Source organism: Excalfactoria chinensis, chromosome 7 (assembly GCF_039878825.1).
Source record: "Excalfactoria chinensis isolate bCotChi1 chromosome 7, bCotChi1.hap2, whole genome shotgun sequence".
Classification (NCBI taxonomy): domain Eukaryota; kingdom Metazoa; phylum Chordata; class Aves; order Galliformes; family Phasianidae; genus Excalfactoria; species Excalfactoria chinensis.
This window is the reverse complement of record NC_092831.1, coordinates 4,451,999-4,468,422: the sequence shown is the minus strand read 5'-3', so window position 1 is coordinate 4,468,422 and position 16,424 is coordinate 4,451,999. Positions and strand designations below refer to the sequence as shown.

Genomic DNA, 16,424 nt, shown 5'->3' with positions numbered 1-16,424 from the left:
ATAGAAGGAAAATGGAAACCAAGTACGTTTTAAATGAATAAGTATTCCTGACGAGGGAGAAGGACACTCCTAGCTAGAACTACACATTCTTAACTTTAAATAATACTATCAGCTAGCTGAATGCTGGCCGCTTCGTCTGTTGGTATAATGGGTAGATTCAATGAGATCAAATAACTGCTATTTTCCTCTCCGTTCTAAAAGCTGTCAACTCAAGCTTCAAGAGAAATGAAATATGTGAAGACAGGGCAAGGAGAGGGCAGGAAGGGAGGAACATTTCTGAATGTTTTGCCTGACAAAGGGAAAGAGATGACAATAATACAGAGGATAAGCAGGCCTTTATCTTCTTCTATAAAGATAGACATTTACTACACTAGAAAAACATTGCTATCCCTAGTTGCATGAATTAACTTTGGAGTCATCTGAACAGAGCACTTTGTGGCACAGTATTAAAGAGAGTCCAAGCTTTTATGTGTTCACAGAACTTATCTAAGCACATTATGAACATGCTGAGGAAAACTATGCTGTAAATGAAATACTGTTTTTAAGACTGTTTGGTGTGCTTTTCTGGTCAAAAGAATTGTACTGGATTCTTATGCAATATTCTGCAATTCTGCAAAAGTTGGGCTTTTTAATTTCTTTTTCTTTCTGAACATAAGAACATACTGAGAACAGAGTTAAAAAAATAAAAATTATCCGGATTCTGAAGAACAACATAAATCCTGAACTGTGAACAGATAAGGCCAAGCAACCACTGGTGCCACATGAACCCAGCTGTATGGATTTGTGACATAAGGAACCGCGTTATGTAGGAAATAAAATCTACTTTGACTATCACCTTCACTTTTAAATGCATTTGTATTCTACAAAATACACAGCTTGATAAAACTGTATTCTCATAATGGAAATTGTGGCAAGTTCCAGACAGCATTTTGCATCACTTCTTGTTGAGAAGTCAGGATTCTTCATCACTAGAGATGCAGACTCCTCTGTTTCAATATGGAAACTGCATTCCTGTATGTACTGTGATATTCACTTATTTGAGCTTGAGGAAAATCATTGACACAGCTTTTTTCTCTGGGTTTGAGAGGAGATAGCTTTTCAAATGCTTCTTTAAAACTTCGATGCACACCATGTGGTTTACATTTTAGGAAAGGCAACTGTAGCAGTTAAATCTGCTGAGCTGTAATTCAACTCAGAGAGTACATTTCATATTCCAGTGGGAGAAAAAAAAAAAAAAAAAGATGGAAATCCTTGGCAGAATTTACTGCTTTTGTCTTACTTGTAGCTCTCCTAACATGAGCTTTATAACCTGAAGGGATAGAAACTTCTCATTTCCTTTAGAGAAGCATTATAGTCTCATCAAACAGTTGGATGAAAACTGATGTAATTTTCAACAAGAGTTACCCACGTTTATCTGACAAAGCTTTCAGCCACCGTGTGTAATCTCTTCGGTTGTTGCAGAGACATGTTACTCAATACTAGTATTTAAGCTATCAGAGAATACACTGTTACACCATTTCACCATCACACTGAAGTCTTCATTAGCTGGTGTAACTTCTTGGATACGCTGGAATCTTAAGTAATTAACAGATTTAAACGCATCTCCACACAATGGATATGCTTCAGATAAAATGATTCTCTTTTCATGAGACTCATGAAAATTCTCAGGATAGGTGAAGAACATTTTCTTCCACCTGGGTCCAGTTATGGCAAAATACATCCCATTACAGTACTTTTGGGGTTTATTAAATGACTATGTACTAGAAAAAAGGCCTTGATTCCTAAAAGCTTCATTGCAAACATGCAGATATTAAGAAAAATATGTAGCCATATACATGTTACCCTTTTTCGGGGTGTACTGCAATAGATCTTGGCTGGTCCAGACCCTGGGATATGATTACATATCGGAATGAGCCGTTGAGCCTGGCAACTTCAATTAAATTGAAGCCATGATCTGTCCAATATATGTTACCTGGGAAAAATATCATGAAGTTACTGAAAAGAGAAAACATCACTTCAGAAATGTTAAAATCTTAAACGCAAAAGTTAAAACCCGAATCTAACTGCTATACTTTAAATCGTGTGCATCTTGTATTTTAGTTTTTAGTCCTTTCTAGACTTATGTTTTTAAGTATAAACTTGTATCGCTGGTTGCCACAATTGTGACCATCCACATTAGAAACAAAACAGTTAAATATTTTTTTCCACTTTAATAAAATGGATCCCACTCCACACAAAAAAGAATGCACCACACCCTCAAGAAAGAAAAACAACACACATTTGTGATATTCTGAGAAAATAATAACAAAAAGTATTAGATAATTCAAACAGTATTAATTAGTAAAGACAGTAAAACAATTTTAGTCTTGAGCTGAAATGCAAGAGCATACAGTCAGAATTCACAACAATACCTGACACAAATAAACTCCTACCTGCTATCCAATCCACTGCAATGCCTTCAACTCTTCCCAAGCCATTTGTAACAACATCTTCTTTCCATGTCTGGTCCCGTTTCGATCTGCTAATTTTGTTGAAACCCATGTCTGTCCAATAGACTGTATCATTACCTATAAAAACCATAACAAAAACTCTTGGACTTAAGAAGGAAGAAAAGGAACACTATGCAGCAACTGAGTACAATATTACTTTCACTGACCATTTAAACTCAAAGGCCAGGCTGAGAATTTGAAGTGGAGAAAAAATGTTCCTCTCTGATACCACGAAGTACCACTAGTAAAAGGATGGGGAAAACCAAGTGATGCATCAAGCAGAATTCCATCTATTTCTGTTGTCAGAGCTCAGAGCTATCACAGTCAAGTTGCAATATACATTGTGATTTGATAGAAATTAATTGAAGTCCTGCAGAATGAAGTACTCCATCTGGGAAGGACAACCTCTTACAGCCAGTGCTCCTACTGCCTCTAAGGGTTAGAATTTTCCTGTTGAAGCTGTCATCCTCAAGACCAACCAGGTCAAGGGTGAAGGATCAAACATCTATTCATTACCTCGCTTTTCCAATTCACAGATGAAGCTGCTGAGAATCTTTTCAAAGCTGTGCTTCCCAGTGACAGTTTGAGCCTTCAGATTTATTTTAGTGTAAGCATACAATAAATTTATTCAACAGAGAGTATGAAGAACCAAATAAGTGAAGCTTCAAGATGTAGTATTCTCAAACTGGAAATGGATTCTTAGAACTCTGTTGAACAATACCTTATTGATAACATCAAAGCAATTACTAGAAAAAAATAACTCGGTGATAACTGTGCATAAGAATTCCATGCACTGACAGCAGACAATCACTCCAAAAGAAACCCTAGCAAATACTGTAAAAATAAAAAAATAAAAAAAAAAAAAGGAAAAAAAAGAAAAAAAGCAAGCAGCAAAGAGACCAAAAAAAGCCTTAATTTACATCACCCTTAAGAGAACTAAAAACCCCTCATTTTTAGGAGATAATTCTGATCTAGAAGCTGGCAGTAGCAAATAAGATCTATTTCAGAAAGGATTCCTGTGACAGCATGGCTTCTTTGTTAATCCTCTTTCTAGTACATTCAGTACTGCAAGAGGAAGTTCACAAAGCACATGATTCTAGAAAACATACTTAAAAGTAAATACTAACATGTTGAATATGCAAATGTAATAACCACCGTGCAGAATATGTTCAATACGATACATTGATAGAACTGCTCAAAGATGTGCGAAGGCAAACAAATAAATTTATTTTAAGTATTGACGGTTGTCACTTATTCACTCCATAGTGAAAAATACCCACTATGTTAATTTCCACTGTATTAAAAGGATTCCTGTTGGTTACAAATACAAATAATATTCCATATATTATTCCAAATTTTATGCTGTACTTCACGATTTTATGGGATTCAACAGCAATGCCTCCTATTTATTTCCATGGAAATGACAATAGATACAAAGAGCACAAAAGCACCATTTGATACAGTAAACTCTTGCCACAAAGCACTATTCTTCAAAGTGATACTATGTCCAACAGACACTGAGTGTTAGCCATGGTATAACTAAAGCTCTGAGCACTAGCTGGCACTGGTTTGAAGGCAAAATACGCAAGCAAGAAAGCACTGTGAAATACTCAGTGAAATTGAAATTTTGCTAAATAGACGTACAAAACCATCAACAAAGAAGGTAGGCCAAAGGTAGAGAAGAGTTTAATGAGTTTAACTTCTTACTTGTTGGCAAAAGATTAGAGATATTCAAGAAGGAAGAGCTCCCTTTAGAAGTTTTAAATTGCTTTCTTTTCTGTTTTTAAAGGCAGTAGAAAATATCTAACATATACACAATAAACTAAACAGAATATTTACCTGCATGGAAGTCTATGCCCACTGCAAATGAGGTTCCAGATATAGGCATTAAAGCTTCCATTTTATCATTTGGATCAAGAGGAATTCCTCTAATCCCTTCATGAACAGAATACATAACAAACGATTCTATACCTAAGGGAAAAATCAAATAGGTGAAGATTGCAAAATGGAGACCTTCCCTATTAACAGCACTTGAGGAATTATTAACAGACAGTGTTTTCCTATACTGTTCCATAGTTGTCCTGATGATAAATCCAACTCTTAAAAAAAAAATAAAAAATCCATGAATTATTATAGCTTATTTCTATTTAAGTTATAAATACAGTTTTACAAATAGGGGGGAATTACTATCCGACATCAAGTACCACCTTACAATTAAGTAACTATAGTTAAAAATAAATACCGTAAGCATTCCTAACCTTTGCAAGCCATGCGGTTTTTCTGGAGGTTGTAGCCTACTGTACAAACACAAGTTCTCGTGGTTTCTGATGTTGGTAAACAGAGTTGGGAACATCCACCATTACTGAATTGACAGGAATTGCTACCTGGAACATGACAGGACAAAACACAAGAGGTAACCAGCTGAACAGTGTATTCCCGACTGAAAAAAAAAATAACCAACAAGGAGTGTTGCTGTCACTGGTGGGTTTTTTGTTGTTGCTGTTTGTTTTTTAATATTAACAAAAAAGAACTGTTCAGGTAAATTCTTGGCAAAATGGAGATATGCACAATATACTTCAGGCTATACTGTTATTCATATATAGTCATGCTATACTCTTATGGTACTTACGCACAGAGATGGCAGCTTTTCTCTTACTATATTGTTTAAAAAAATAATTCAGTTTCTTGAACTTTCATTTTATGTTGAAAGTAATCCAATATTTTCAGTTTTCTCATTTAAGCTAGTGAGCAGCTATGCTGAAATATTTTCAATGACAGTCTAAAAAGCATCTCTTACTCTGGACCATTAACATGCCATCGATCATATTTTATTTATTCATCAAATGCTATACTAACCTTGCACCTTCATGAATTACCTCTTGTCTAGAATAAATAAGATACCCTCCAACGTGATCTCACAGCTCTACACTCCTTCTTAACTCAGACATTTACTTTTAGTGCACAAACACTTTTCAATAAAATATGCTAGGAAGAGTATACAGAATACAACATTTCAAGTGTTATGAAGAAACAAGTCTAAGAAATAAAAGTTATTAATCTGAGTAGTACTTACTGCATTTATTCTTGATTTTCTAAATATATTTATTCACCTGTATTCAAAAATGTTTTCCAGTTACCCATTCTATACAGAAGAAACTCTATATGCCCTCATGCCACTTGAAAGGACATGACTTCCAAAGCACCTTCGGAGTTCTCTAGGTTTCATATAAAGCATTCCTGGAAGGTGCTCAATGTGGAACTGAATGAATAACATTGAAGCCTGAAAGCAAAGGCTGAGAATAATGAAGCTCATTTCCCATTTCGATAGATTTTTAACAACTTGAACATAAGAAATCTGCTCATGAATGATCTCAGGGAAAAAAAAAAGAGATGAAATTCCTATGAAGTGGACTTGTTCATTAACTGTTTTATGGATAACAGGAATTTTAATGACTAATCACCAGGACTGAACCTCACTTATGGATGAAAAGCACAGTCTGTACACCTGAGATTTGGGAGCAAATGCTGAAGTGTACATGGATTGTCTATAAAATAAGTTACTGACAAGTTGAAGAACATTGTGTTCATGTCAATGCTCTTTGCATTCATCTTCCATTAAGAAAAGAAAAGCAAAATCTGGGTAAAATTTTAGTAGCTTTGTCAATACCAAACTGTAATATATGACTTCCTAGGGAAATGAGTGGAACAGCTACAAAAGCCTTTCTTTCTTACTTGTGTTCTGTGGGATTAAGTTAGGACTTCTAAAGAAGAACCTCCCAAATATCTTCAACTCTGATAACCCCCAAACTCATAAAAATATGTGCAGCATGACTTCAAACTGCACATATTCATATTATATCAACTCCCACTTTGCCAGTTCAGTTCCAGCAATATTCTTAATATTCCCCTATTTTTCTGCTGTATTTTCTGTCAATTTAAGTGCATTAAAAGACCTTAAGGGCAGTAGGTAATCTAGAATGTTAATGACTTTACTTATTTAAATCATATTGTATCATAACTAATTTTTGCAAAAAAATTTAAGCTTAGACTCTTCATAGAACTTCATCACTACAGTGTAGTATATAAACTATCTAATAAATTGAAGTACACAGAGAGACATAATCAATTACCTTAAATCAACAATTTATTCAATACTAAAACATTTTAAGGTATTTCAGAATTGAATTACAATGACAATTATTTTTTATTTTTTTTTTGTTTCCTAAGAACATTTGGAAGGTAACATGGGAAAAGATATCAGACAACCTAAAAGCTGGTTAAAAATGTTTAAAGTTTACCTTGCTGTGCTGCTTTATCGTATACTTTCATATGCACAACACCCGAAGTCTTGTTTCGTAGGATAGTTGGGTTTCTTCCATCTCGTTTGTTACAGGTTCCAATCTGAGCTAAATTCTGGTCTGCCCACCAAAGCTTTTTATCTGTAAAAAATTCAAGTTTTGAAAACTAAGAGGAGTGATCATTATGAATTATACACATTTGAAAAGTATGTTGGGAAAATCATTTGAGCTCTTTTCTTTTGAGCTCTGATCGCATGTAAGAAAAAGCTGTGAATTATATACAATTACAAAAGATTACAAAACACATACTCAGTACTCCTGCTAAACATGATTTGTCCACAGACCTTTCTATATCCATTCATTATGTATGTGAAGAAAACAGGAACTCAAGTTCCAAGTTTTCACTGACTTGAATGTTCAAATTGTTAAGTATGAAAACGATCATGAAAATCATTAAGAATCTTGTTAATCTTGTCTTAAAGTTTGAAATCACTGAGTTCATATTGATAACAGTAATAAAAAGGATTATCATAAATTTCATGTAGTATTAAAATCATAGAAAAAAGCATTAATGAGTCATGAAGATTTCCCTGAAATTCAGGCAGGATTCTAAGTGAAATGAGGCTAGAAGCTATGTTTGATCACTTTTTCCTGTACTTACATTGTTTACTATGAAATATGAACTTTCATTAAAAATAAGATACAAATATATACATATTACTGTAAAAATAATCTTCTTCCTAAGAATTGAAACAGATAAGCTATTTGATAGAAATGTCAAAAAACTGAAATGTAAACAGGAGAAATATATTGTCTCCGCTTCACTTACATCACTTCAGGAAAATATTATTTTGAAACATCATTTCAATATAAATATTAGTTTTGTTTGGAAAAACATGACATCTATCAGTGCCATTTTCTTTATCATACAACAAACTGACTCAGTGCCTTCTGGAATTCAGAGCCTCTGCAGTTAATGAGCTCATTAGGCTTTTTATTTTAACCTAACAAAAGCCAACAAAATACACTGATGTTAATGGTTTATCATTTCCTTAGGGTAGTAAACTATACTAATTTACCTCAAACCTCCATTGGGCAGTATCCCTATCAAGTTTTCAATATTTGAAGCTTCGTGCACAAATACAAGTGAACTATAAAATAAGTTACAACATGGACAAAGTGAAAAGCATTAAATAAAGGAAAATATCACACATTTTAAGATGACTTGTCAAGAAATACAGTAAGAGAAAGTAATGAAAATAGAAGGAAAGAATATGAAAAATACACTTCCAAAAACCCTGTTCTGAAGCTCTCAAACAAAAATTTTATTCCCTGTTGCTAAGGCATGGAAGACAGTAAAGACTGAAAGGAGATGAGATCAGAACTCTAGAAACGTCCTTCAGTCATCTGCTGTTTCTTTGTATTTGTATGCATTTAAAATGCTTAATTAGCTTTAGCACAGATCTGAAGGATGACATCAAGACCTTAGAACAATGTTCCACAACAGCAACCTCCCGTCAGTTTTTGAAAGATGATACTGGAGTGACAATGGACAGTCTTGTGACAGGGACTAGTCAAGTGTCATGAGCTAGGAATGCCCAAGAACTTCTCACCCTCGCATCACATCTGAGACCACAACAACTTCAGAATCAGGCTACTGAAATTGACCATGACATGTTTTTGTGACTTGCTATGTGCCAAGAAAGAAGCAAAAAAGCCTTTGAAATTTCACATACAATGCACCAGCATTAGACAATAAGGATAAGATGCTTTGCTTAATACAAATATTATCTTCTACATAAATTTCTTCCATGAGTTCCATGGCAGCAGTTCAGTCTAGTGAAAACTGAAGTATGAACTGACATTACAAATACGTATTACTGAAATGCAAGTATTTCTAAAAGAATAATGCAAATAGTAATAATACTTTCTAATTTAAGACTAAACAACTACAAACTTTAAGTTCCAAAATGAGAACTCAGCTAAATCTTTGCAACTGAATGTTCACAATGAAGAGCTCCTTACCTAACCAATGCCAAGGCCTTCAGTTGTTTCCCTTATAACATTTTTTTTTCATTTTTATCAATTAATTTCAGCCAGCTTGTTCCCATCTATTCATCAGTCTCAATGGTTGTTGGAATCAAAGCAAAACAGTCCTTTTCTATCTGGGTGAGACTGAAACACAGAGCACACCAAACATACAGAAAACACTTAGCCATTGCTAACTCTTAATGTCATCCTTCAGACATTGCATAAACTCATTATTTCAGTGAAGAACTTCTGGATGTTTCTAGCTCTGGACAAACAAAAATAATGCAAAGCGCTGCTAGCTATTTCTACCAGATACAATAAGATCGTTGACATCCTGATTTCCATTTTTCACAATAAAGACATTAAGTACTTTTGCTAGTGCTAAAAACTGAAATACTGGGGGGAGAAGGGGAGAATATATATTGGTGCACAGAACAAATGTAATCTTTACCAAAGTACAGATTTACTTCTGAAAGACAACTAAGAACACACATGTCCTATTTCCTCAACAAGCTCACAAGACACTCTGTACAAAATCTTGTCTGCTTGAACCCCAGTAATATTGCAGAACAGCTGAATGATTGAATGATTGAAGCCCTCTTCCTTTCTGGCAGCCAAATGGTCAAGCAGCACATTTACTGGCAAGTTTATCACTTTACGTGCAGCCTAAGAGAGGCAACAGTACATATTTTGTCATGACATAGAGAAGATGGAAAGTGGAGTGGATGAAAAACAATTGGAAATACTTAAAAGATGTGCGATGGAAATGGGGTACTGTGATAGCAAAATTTGAACATGGGAATGGAGGGAAAAAGTCCTTGCAATAGAGAGATTTGTTGTGCAGAAGAGGAAGAGAAAAACTGAGATGAGGTTCTAGAATAAAAGAAAGTCGAAGTTACTGCTTTCAACATACAGGAGACAGGAAGTCAGTGTTCCCTGGTTCCTCTTCTGCTGCAAACATTGCTCATTTGACAGTGCTTCTACTAAATCAAAATGCCTAGCTATGTATAAGTTTATGAGTGAACTTCATTTCTTTTAATGCCTTTAAGTACACAAAAAACAAAAAACAAACCAACTTATAATCAATAGGTATTAATTAATGGAAAAAATGAAAAGTGGCTTAATTTCGCAACATATCAGAATATAATTTTTGGCAGCTCTTATTTCAAACTCCAAAGAGCTAACAGCCCATAACTGGCACAGAAACCATAGCCATTCTTCTCATTTCAATCCCTGAACACATTAGTTCTCAAAGACTCCAAAGCCTGTGAAGATCTTTGATGTGATGGCCTCAAAATTCAAGGCTTATGTGTAAGCTCCACAGTCCATAACGTATTTTACAATGTCTGTCTCTCATTTCCCCTTAGATGCCACAACACCCTTCCAGAGTCTTTAGTTCCTGTACAAAATCTAGGCAGTAAGATGGTCTCCTTCCACCTCACTGCAGGTTATTTCTTGGTCACTAAGGCCAGCAGTGACTGACCAACACTCTGTAGTTTAGCACTTTAAAGTCACAGAATTTTATGTTCTAAATCTGAAATTGTAATTCTGATAATCTTCAACTATGGATAAACTCCTATATTTGCAGCAATAAAAATACCTAAGATATTTTGTCAGGAATATTAAATCAGTTAAATAAAATGTATTTCTGATGCTACCTTATCTAGGAAGTCAGAATATAAGAAGAAAATAGTAAATAACTATTTGAAATCTTTAAATATCAAACTGGCTTGATTATACTACCCAGAAAGTTGTACAATCATTCATTAAAATCTTCTTGCTGAAACTGTGCTATAATAAATATTAAAAAGTGTTGTATTTATCCATTTTGTTGGGTAATTAGCATTAAGTGCAGCAACATATTGGGAAACAGCAATTTAAAATGCCAAAAATTGCTACACTTGCATTGTGGACAGTCCTTTGGAGATTTCAAGCTGTACTCTGAATGCAAATTTTGATGGGCCATTAGTTTTCATTAATGATAGCTTGAGTATTTATGGAAGACAACTATGTACTGTACTTAGAACTGGGCAAATTGCCTAGATATATTTCATATATTAATGCTAATGTAATGAATGGTGTTATGGCAATTAGAAGACTGATGACTTGGAAAATTAAGGTGTATGTATCTGAAGTTTCCTGATTGAAGCGGCCCCTTCCATTTAACAATCACTTTCAGGGAAGTCGCAGTTCCCACCACTTAAGTTACTAGAAATGCTTTATGGTGCTTTTTTCTAAAGTTTGTTCAGGAAAAAAGGAAAAAAAAAAATAAATCAAGTAAAACATCAGCCAACCACATGACATAAAAGTAGCATGAATATATTTTGTCAATATGAACTAACGTGTTCTGTCAAAAATGAAATACTGCCTACCTGTTTGATTGATAATATAGCTTGAAGGCTGCATTATAAACAATTTATATTCAAAAGATATAATTATAATATGCACATTCCCACTGATAAGCTATTATATATGTGATTTTGTTGTACTGTTGATTTTTTTTTTAACATTAATTTCAATAGAAGTAGCATTTATACACAGAATCATTCAGTATATGAGGTTACTATATTTCATATTAAGTATGACAAGAGAAACACTAACACCTACCACCATAGAACATTTCCTTTGAGGTTTCTACCATGAATATTAATTGTAAAAAAAAACAAAACAAACAAACAAACAAAAAAAACCCAAAACACTAATGTACAACAAATTATGTCTTCATTATAACAATCTACATCATATTCCTATTTTCTAAAGAAGTTACTTGATTTTCCTAATTTTATGTAAACTATATTTCTGTGATGTGCTGATGCAAAATGTGCTCAAATATCTCTGACAGACAGCTACACAGCTACCAGCAAAAGTGCAAAAATCAGATATGGAATATCATATTTTAAACTCAAGCGAATCTTAACACAAGCACAGAAAATATTTTCTCATTCTCTTAATCTTGAAAAGTATCTCGTATCATACTGTAAAATCAGAGATTCTCTCATCAGGAACATCACAAGTTAACAAATACTTTTAATGTTTTGGTATCTTGTAAATGGTGTCAGAAGTAGGTGTTAAAATTACGCAGGAAACAGAGGGCTGTGAATCAGAGAAGTGGATAAAAGATCAGAAGAAACTTCACAAGATTTAAACAAAACAAAATGAATCCTTAATATAGCAGCAGAAGAAAATTACCATTGACCAAATGTCAGATGATAAACAGTGAGAGGTGCTAAACAAAAGCATTAATGCACATTTCTGAATAGTGATTTAATTAAAAATAGCTGCTGTTGCATTCACATGCACTGAATGCACTTCTGGAGCACCTTAGCAATACAGAAAAGTAATGGGACAAATTAAACTTTATATGCGTAAGGTCATGGAAAAATAGTAAATTTGGGCATGTTAAAGTGCATCACTTGCTAAAGGAATCTAACTTCCATTGTACATATATCACGCATCAAAATACGTAGCAAAGGCAGCAACCAAAAGACTAGGAATTCTGGAGCTTAGTCTATGGAAAAATAAAGATGACTGACACTTGAGCAGGAAAAAATAAATAGACAAAATAAAGTACAGAAAAATGTGAATTACATAACTTGTTTCCATTTCCTTTGGAGATAATCCTGAGGGCCACCTTGACATCAACATTTTTGTTATTTTTTCATGCCAAGGAAGGAATGCATCTCTCATTCCTTCTGTACTAAAGGATCTAATAGTAAGAAAATTACTTAAAGTCTAGACAGGACTAAACAACAGTAAATAACTGAAATAACAGCACTTAACTTCCAAACAATTTACAATGGTTAGCTAGAAAAAAATCTTTAGGAATGTGAACTGTAACAACATAAAATGTCTTGGAAATTGTTAAAAGACCCATTAATTTTCTTTGCCTTCTGTAAGGACTACGGCTACCTCAGTACAGATTATAGTCACTTCACTAGCAAAACAACTTTTTTTCTTGGTTTTAGCAGTTTAGCCCAAAAAAGCCTCTAATGATCAAGACCAACTGATCAATGTACTATGACTGAGGCATGACTACTCTAGATAACAAAAATACTCCCAACTCTTCTTTCTGCCTCAGTGGAAACATAAACAACAATATGACACAATCATATATATGACATATTAAATTAATAAAATTAAGCTTTCCAAAATACTAGTTTTACTTGGAAAAACACCCAATGCCAAGAACGTGATTTGATTTGTTTTCTATCTACCAATTCTTGTGTACAAGAAGCTAATGTAAATCTATCAGAACTTCAGCAATACAAATGGCATCATGTGTTGCTACAGTATATTCCACAACATAAAACCATACAAGAGAAATGAATAAGAAATTTCCACATTTTTCAATCAGTGCATACAATACTGTAAGCTACAGTGCATACTACAATACTTCAGTGTCTTATTGCAGTTTATCACGTGTGGTTCCTAAAAAAAGGCAAAACTAAAAAATGGAACAAACAGAAAAACGCATGATCAATTTCAAGTACGAATACTTGTCATTACTCAAAAATAAGGAATCCTAAACTACTACATAAAAGAATCATTAAATGGCCTGAGTCGGAAGGACCTCAAGGACCATGAAGTTCCAATTACCCTCCTGCAGGCAGGGTTACCTAGATCAAGTACCTAGATCAAGATCAGGTTGCCCAGGACCCCATCCAACCTGGACTTGAGCATCTCCAGGGACAAGGTATCCATAACCTCTCTGGGCAGCCTGTTCCAGTGTCTTACTACCCTCTCAGGGAAAAACTTCCCCCCAAAACATAATCTAAATCTTTTCTCCTTTAGTTTAAAACCATTTGCCCTTGACATATCACTATCTGTCTAAAAAGTTTCTCAGTTTATAACCCCTTTAAAATACTGGATAGCCAACAGGAGGTCTCCCTAAAGCCTTTTCTCCAAACTGAATTAGCCCATCCCAGCCCACCTTTGTAGGACAGGTTCTCCAGCTCTCTGATCATTTCACGGTCCTCCTCTAGACTCCTTCCAAAAGCTTTATTTCTTTTCTCTGTTGGGGACCCAGACCTGGACACAACACTCCAGATGGGGCCTCACAAGACCAGAGTAGAGAGGGAAAATCCCTACCCTTGGGCCACCTCCTGCTGGCCACCCTTCTTCTGATGCAGCCCAGGATACTGTTGGCTCTCTGGGCTGCATGCACACACTGCTGGCTTATGTCAAGTCCTACTTAGCAGGGTTACTCTCAAGGACTTATTCTCCCAGTCCGCATATATAACAGGGATATGCTCATGCTTAATATATATTCTTAAAAACTAAGCTGCAAAAATACTTGCCTCTCCATACTGGCAAAAACTACTTTCACATAAACAAGCATGAAATATTTCTTCAAATGATAGCTATAAACTCTTTATTCAATATCCCAGATGGACCGTCACTCTTGTAGCTTCTGTGAACCATGGATAAAGACTTGATACCATACATATTTCAGTGACAGTAAGAACAAATATTCTTCACAACATCTCATATTAAAGACCTCCAATAGCTCCCTGAAGTAAAGATCTATTCATTTAGTTTTGAATTACAATCTAATAAACAAAAGACAATTTTTCTGTATTAACATTCATAACTACTTCTGACACAAAACTTGGTTTATGAATGTATATACAGAAACTTCACCTCTCCAACTATATAATATTTATGATTCAATACATGCTAAATATTTTCATAATAAAGTTCTTTAAGCACTTTAAGCAGTTACTGCTTTAAAATATGACTTAATGTACACAGTGTGTGTACAGTCTTAGGAGATCATTTAAAGTAATCTTCAAAAGCACATGTGCATAGTTAATCAACTAGACAAAACACTTTTTAAAGGAGACTAGCATTTGATGAGTTATCTATGTAAAAAAAAATCTAGATGTCAATAGAATTTCTCAAAACCATCCCAGAGCAATTAAAATCATTTTGAATTAAATTAGCACAAAGGTAAGCAAAGCACTTAAAGGAAAAGCAGAAAGATTGCATTTGTATTTCTAGTGATCTTTGGAAGAATATAAATCACTAATTCTGAGTCAAGCCATAATTTCTTAACACTGTATCCTAGTTCCAGTGAGGGCCAAGAGCTGTAGAAGCACATGAGAAATACAGTAAATTCTGTGACATATTCAATCTGAAATATTAAGACTCATTTTTAGAAAACAGTCCTAATATGAACTTCCTTCTTTTTATTCAATTATATTTTTATTATGTTTGGAATGTTTAAAAAACTTTGCATCCTGACATTCCTAAGGTGCAATGCTGAGAAATAAAAAGCTTATTTTTCAGCCAACTTAGCACCAGAACATTACACAACAGACACCTGAGAATCCAGCTCTTCCATTAATGTAAACTTCTCTCACAACAAGTTTTGCATGTGCTGTCATATATTTTATCATATATGATTTGTTTTTTTCCCAAGTTTTTGTTGGTTCATAATCAATTAGCAAGCAATTGTTTGAAAATCACTGCTGTTACCACTGGACTTACCCATTATGGTTAAAGCTGTGGCTTTCGGTAAATCTTCTTTCATTGAGTCTATTATTTCAAGATTGCCACCATCAAGGTTGCATCTATTAATGGTTCCATTTCCTGAACTGATCCAGTAAAGTTTGTTCTCCACATAATCTATCGATAAACCTGTAATTACAGTAATCAATACATTACATATATGTATATACATGTAATTACCTGTAATTAATACAACTTCAACTTTGGCTTTAATACCTAACACACTTAGTATTAAGCCCTTTTTCCCATAAAAGAGTGTATTCAAGAAAACATACACATATATGCACATAATTGCCATCCACTCAAACTTAAGAAATCAACAAAACCAAATAAATTTAGCCATTTGTAGTGAAAACAACATTTTTCTTGAAATGTTTCTGCCTTCTATTTCTTCAAACATCTGCAGAAATGAATCAGTGACTGATGAAAGGACCATCTGGCACTGAGAAAGAGCCCAAGTCCTTAGAGAGGTCATTAACTACTAAGAAATGTCAGCCAGAACCCAACGATTTATTTTAAACTTATGAACACTCAGACTTAAAAAAAGAACAACAAAAAACAACCAACCAAAACAAACAACAAATTTTTTTGTGTGTGTTTAAGGACTACAAAGAGTCTATTCTCTACATACACAGTTATCTTCTTAAAATGCTGAAAAAATCAACAGTACCACAACTTAATGCCAATAAGCATTTTCAGTACACATTTTATTTTGGTTTCATAGTAAACAGACATCATGATCAACTCTTTGGAATTAGATGCAAGAAAACTTAGAAATACATGCAAAAAACCTACTAAATAAAGCAAATATATAATTTTCTAAAAGAAATAAAGAATTAAAAGATAATATATTTCATATCCTCTAATCTTTTAAAAACGTTGAAGAAAATGCAGGAATGAATTTTCCACTGAGAAATCTGCTTGGCATTGTGACAATACAGAACACAATAATGTGCTTTTGTACCAGACTTTTCCCATAACTCACGTTAAGCATTCAAAATAAAAATGCCACCAAAAGAAACCATATTTCACTGCAAAAGTCAGCATCCAGAAACTGCACAGCATAAGAGAACTTCTATCCTGTAATCTGCCTCTC

The 16,424-nt window shown here is 34.1% G+C and overlaps 1 protein-coding gene across 1 annotated transcript in view; it reads right to left on the bottom strand.

Moving 5' to 3' along the window:
* The window catches only part of LRP1B (LDL receptor related protein 1B), a 563,267-nt gene that overhangs the window by 120,350 nt on the left and 426,493 nt on the right, over positions 1–16,424 (bottom strand). The window contains exons 32-37 of the mRNA XM_072342527.1: positions 15,308–15,457; positions 6,788–6,928; positions 4,748–4,873; positions 4,329–4,460; positions 2,433–2,567; positions 1,843–1,972 (exon numbers count right to left, since the gene is read on the bottom strand). Coding sequence (XP_072198628.1) covers positions 1,843–1,972; positions 2,433–2,567; positions 4,329–4,460; positions 4,748–4,873; positions 6,788–6,928; positions 15,308–15,457 — 814 coding nt within the window. The remainder of the gene's footprint in view (positions 1–1,842; positions 1,973–2,432; positions 2,568–4,328; positions 4,461–4,747; positions 4,874–6,787; positions 6,929–15,307; positions 15,458–16,424) is intronic.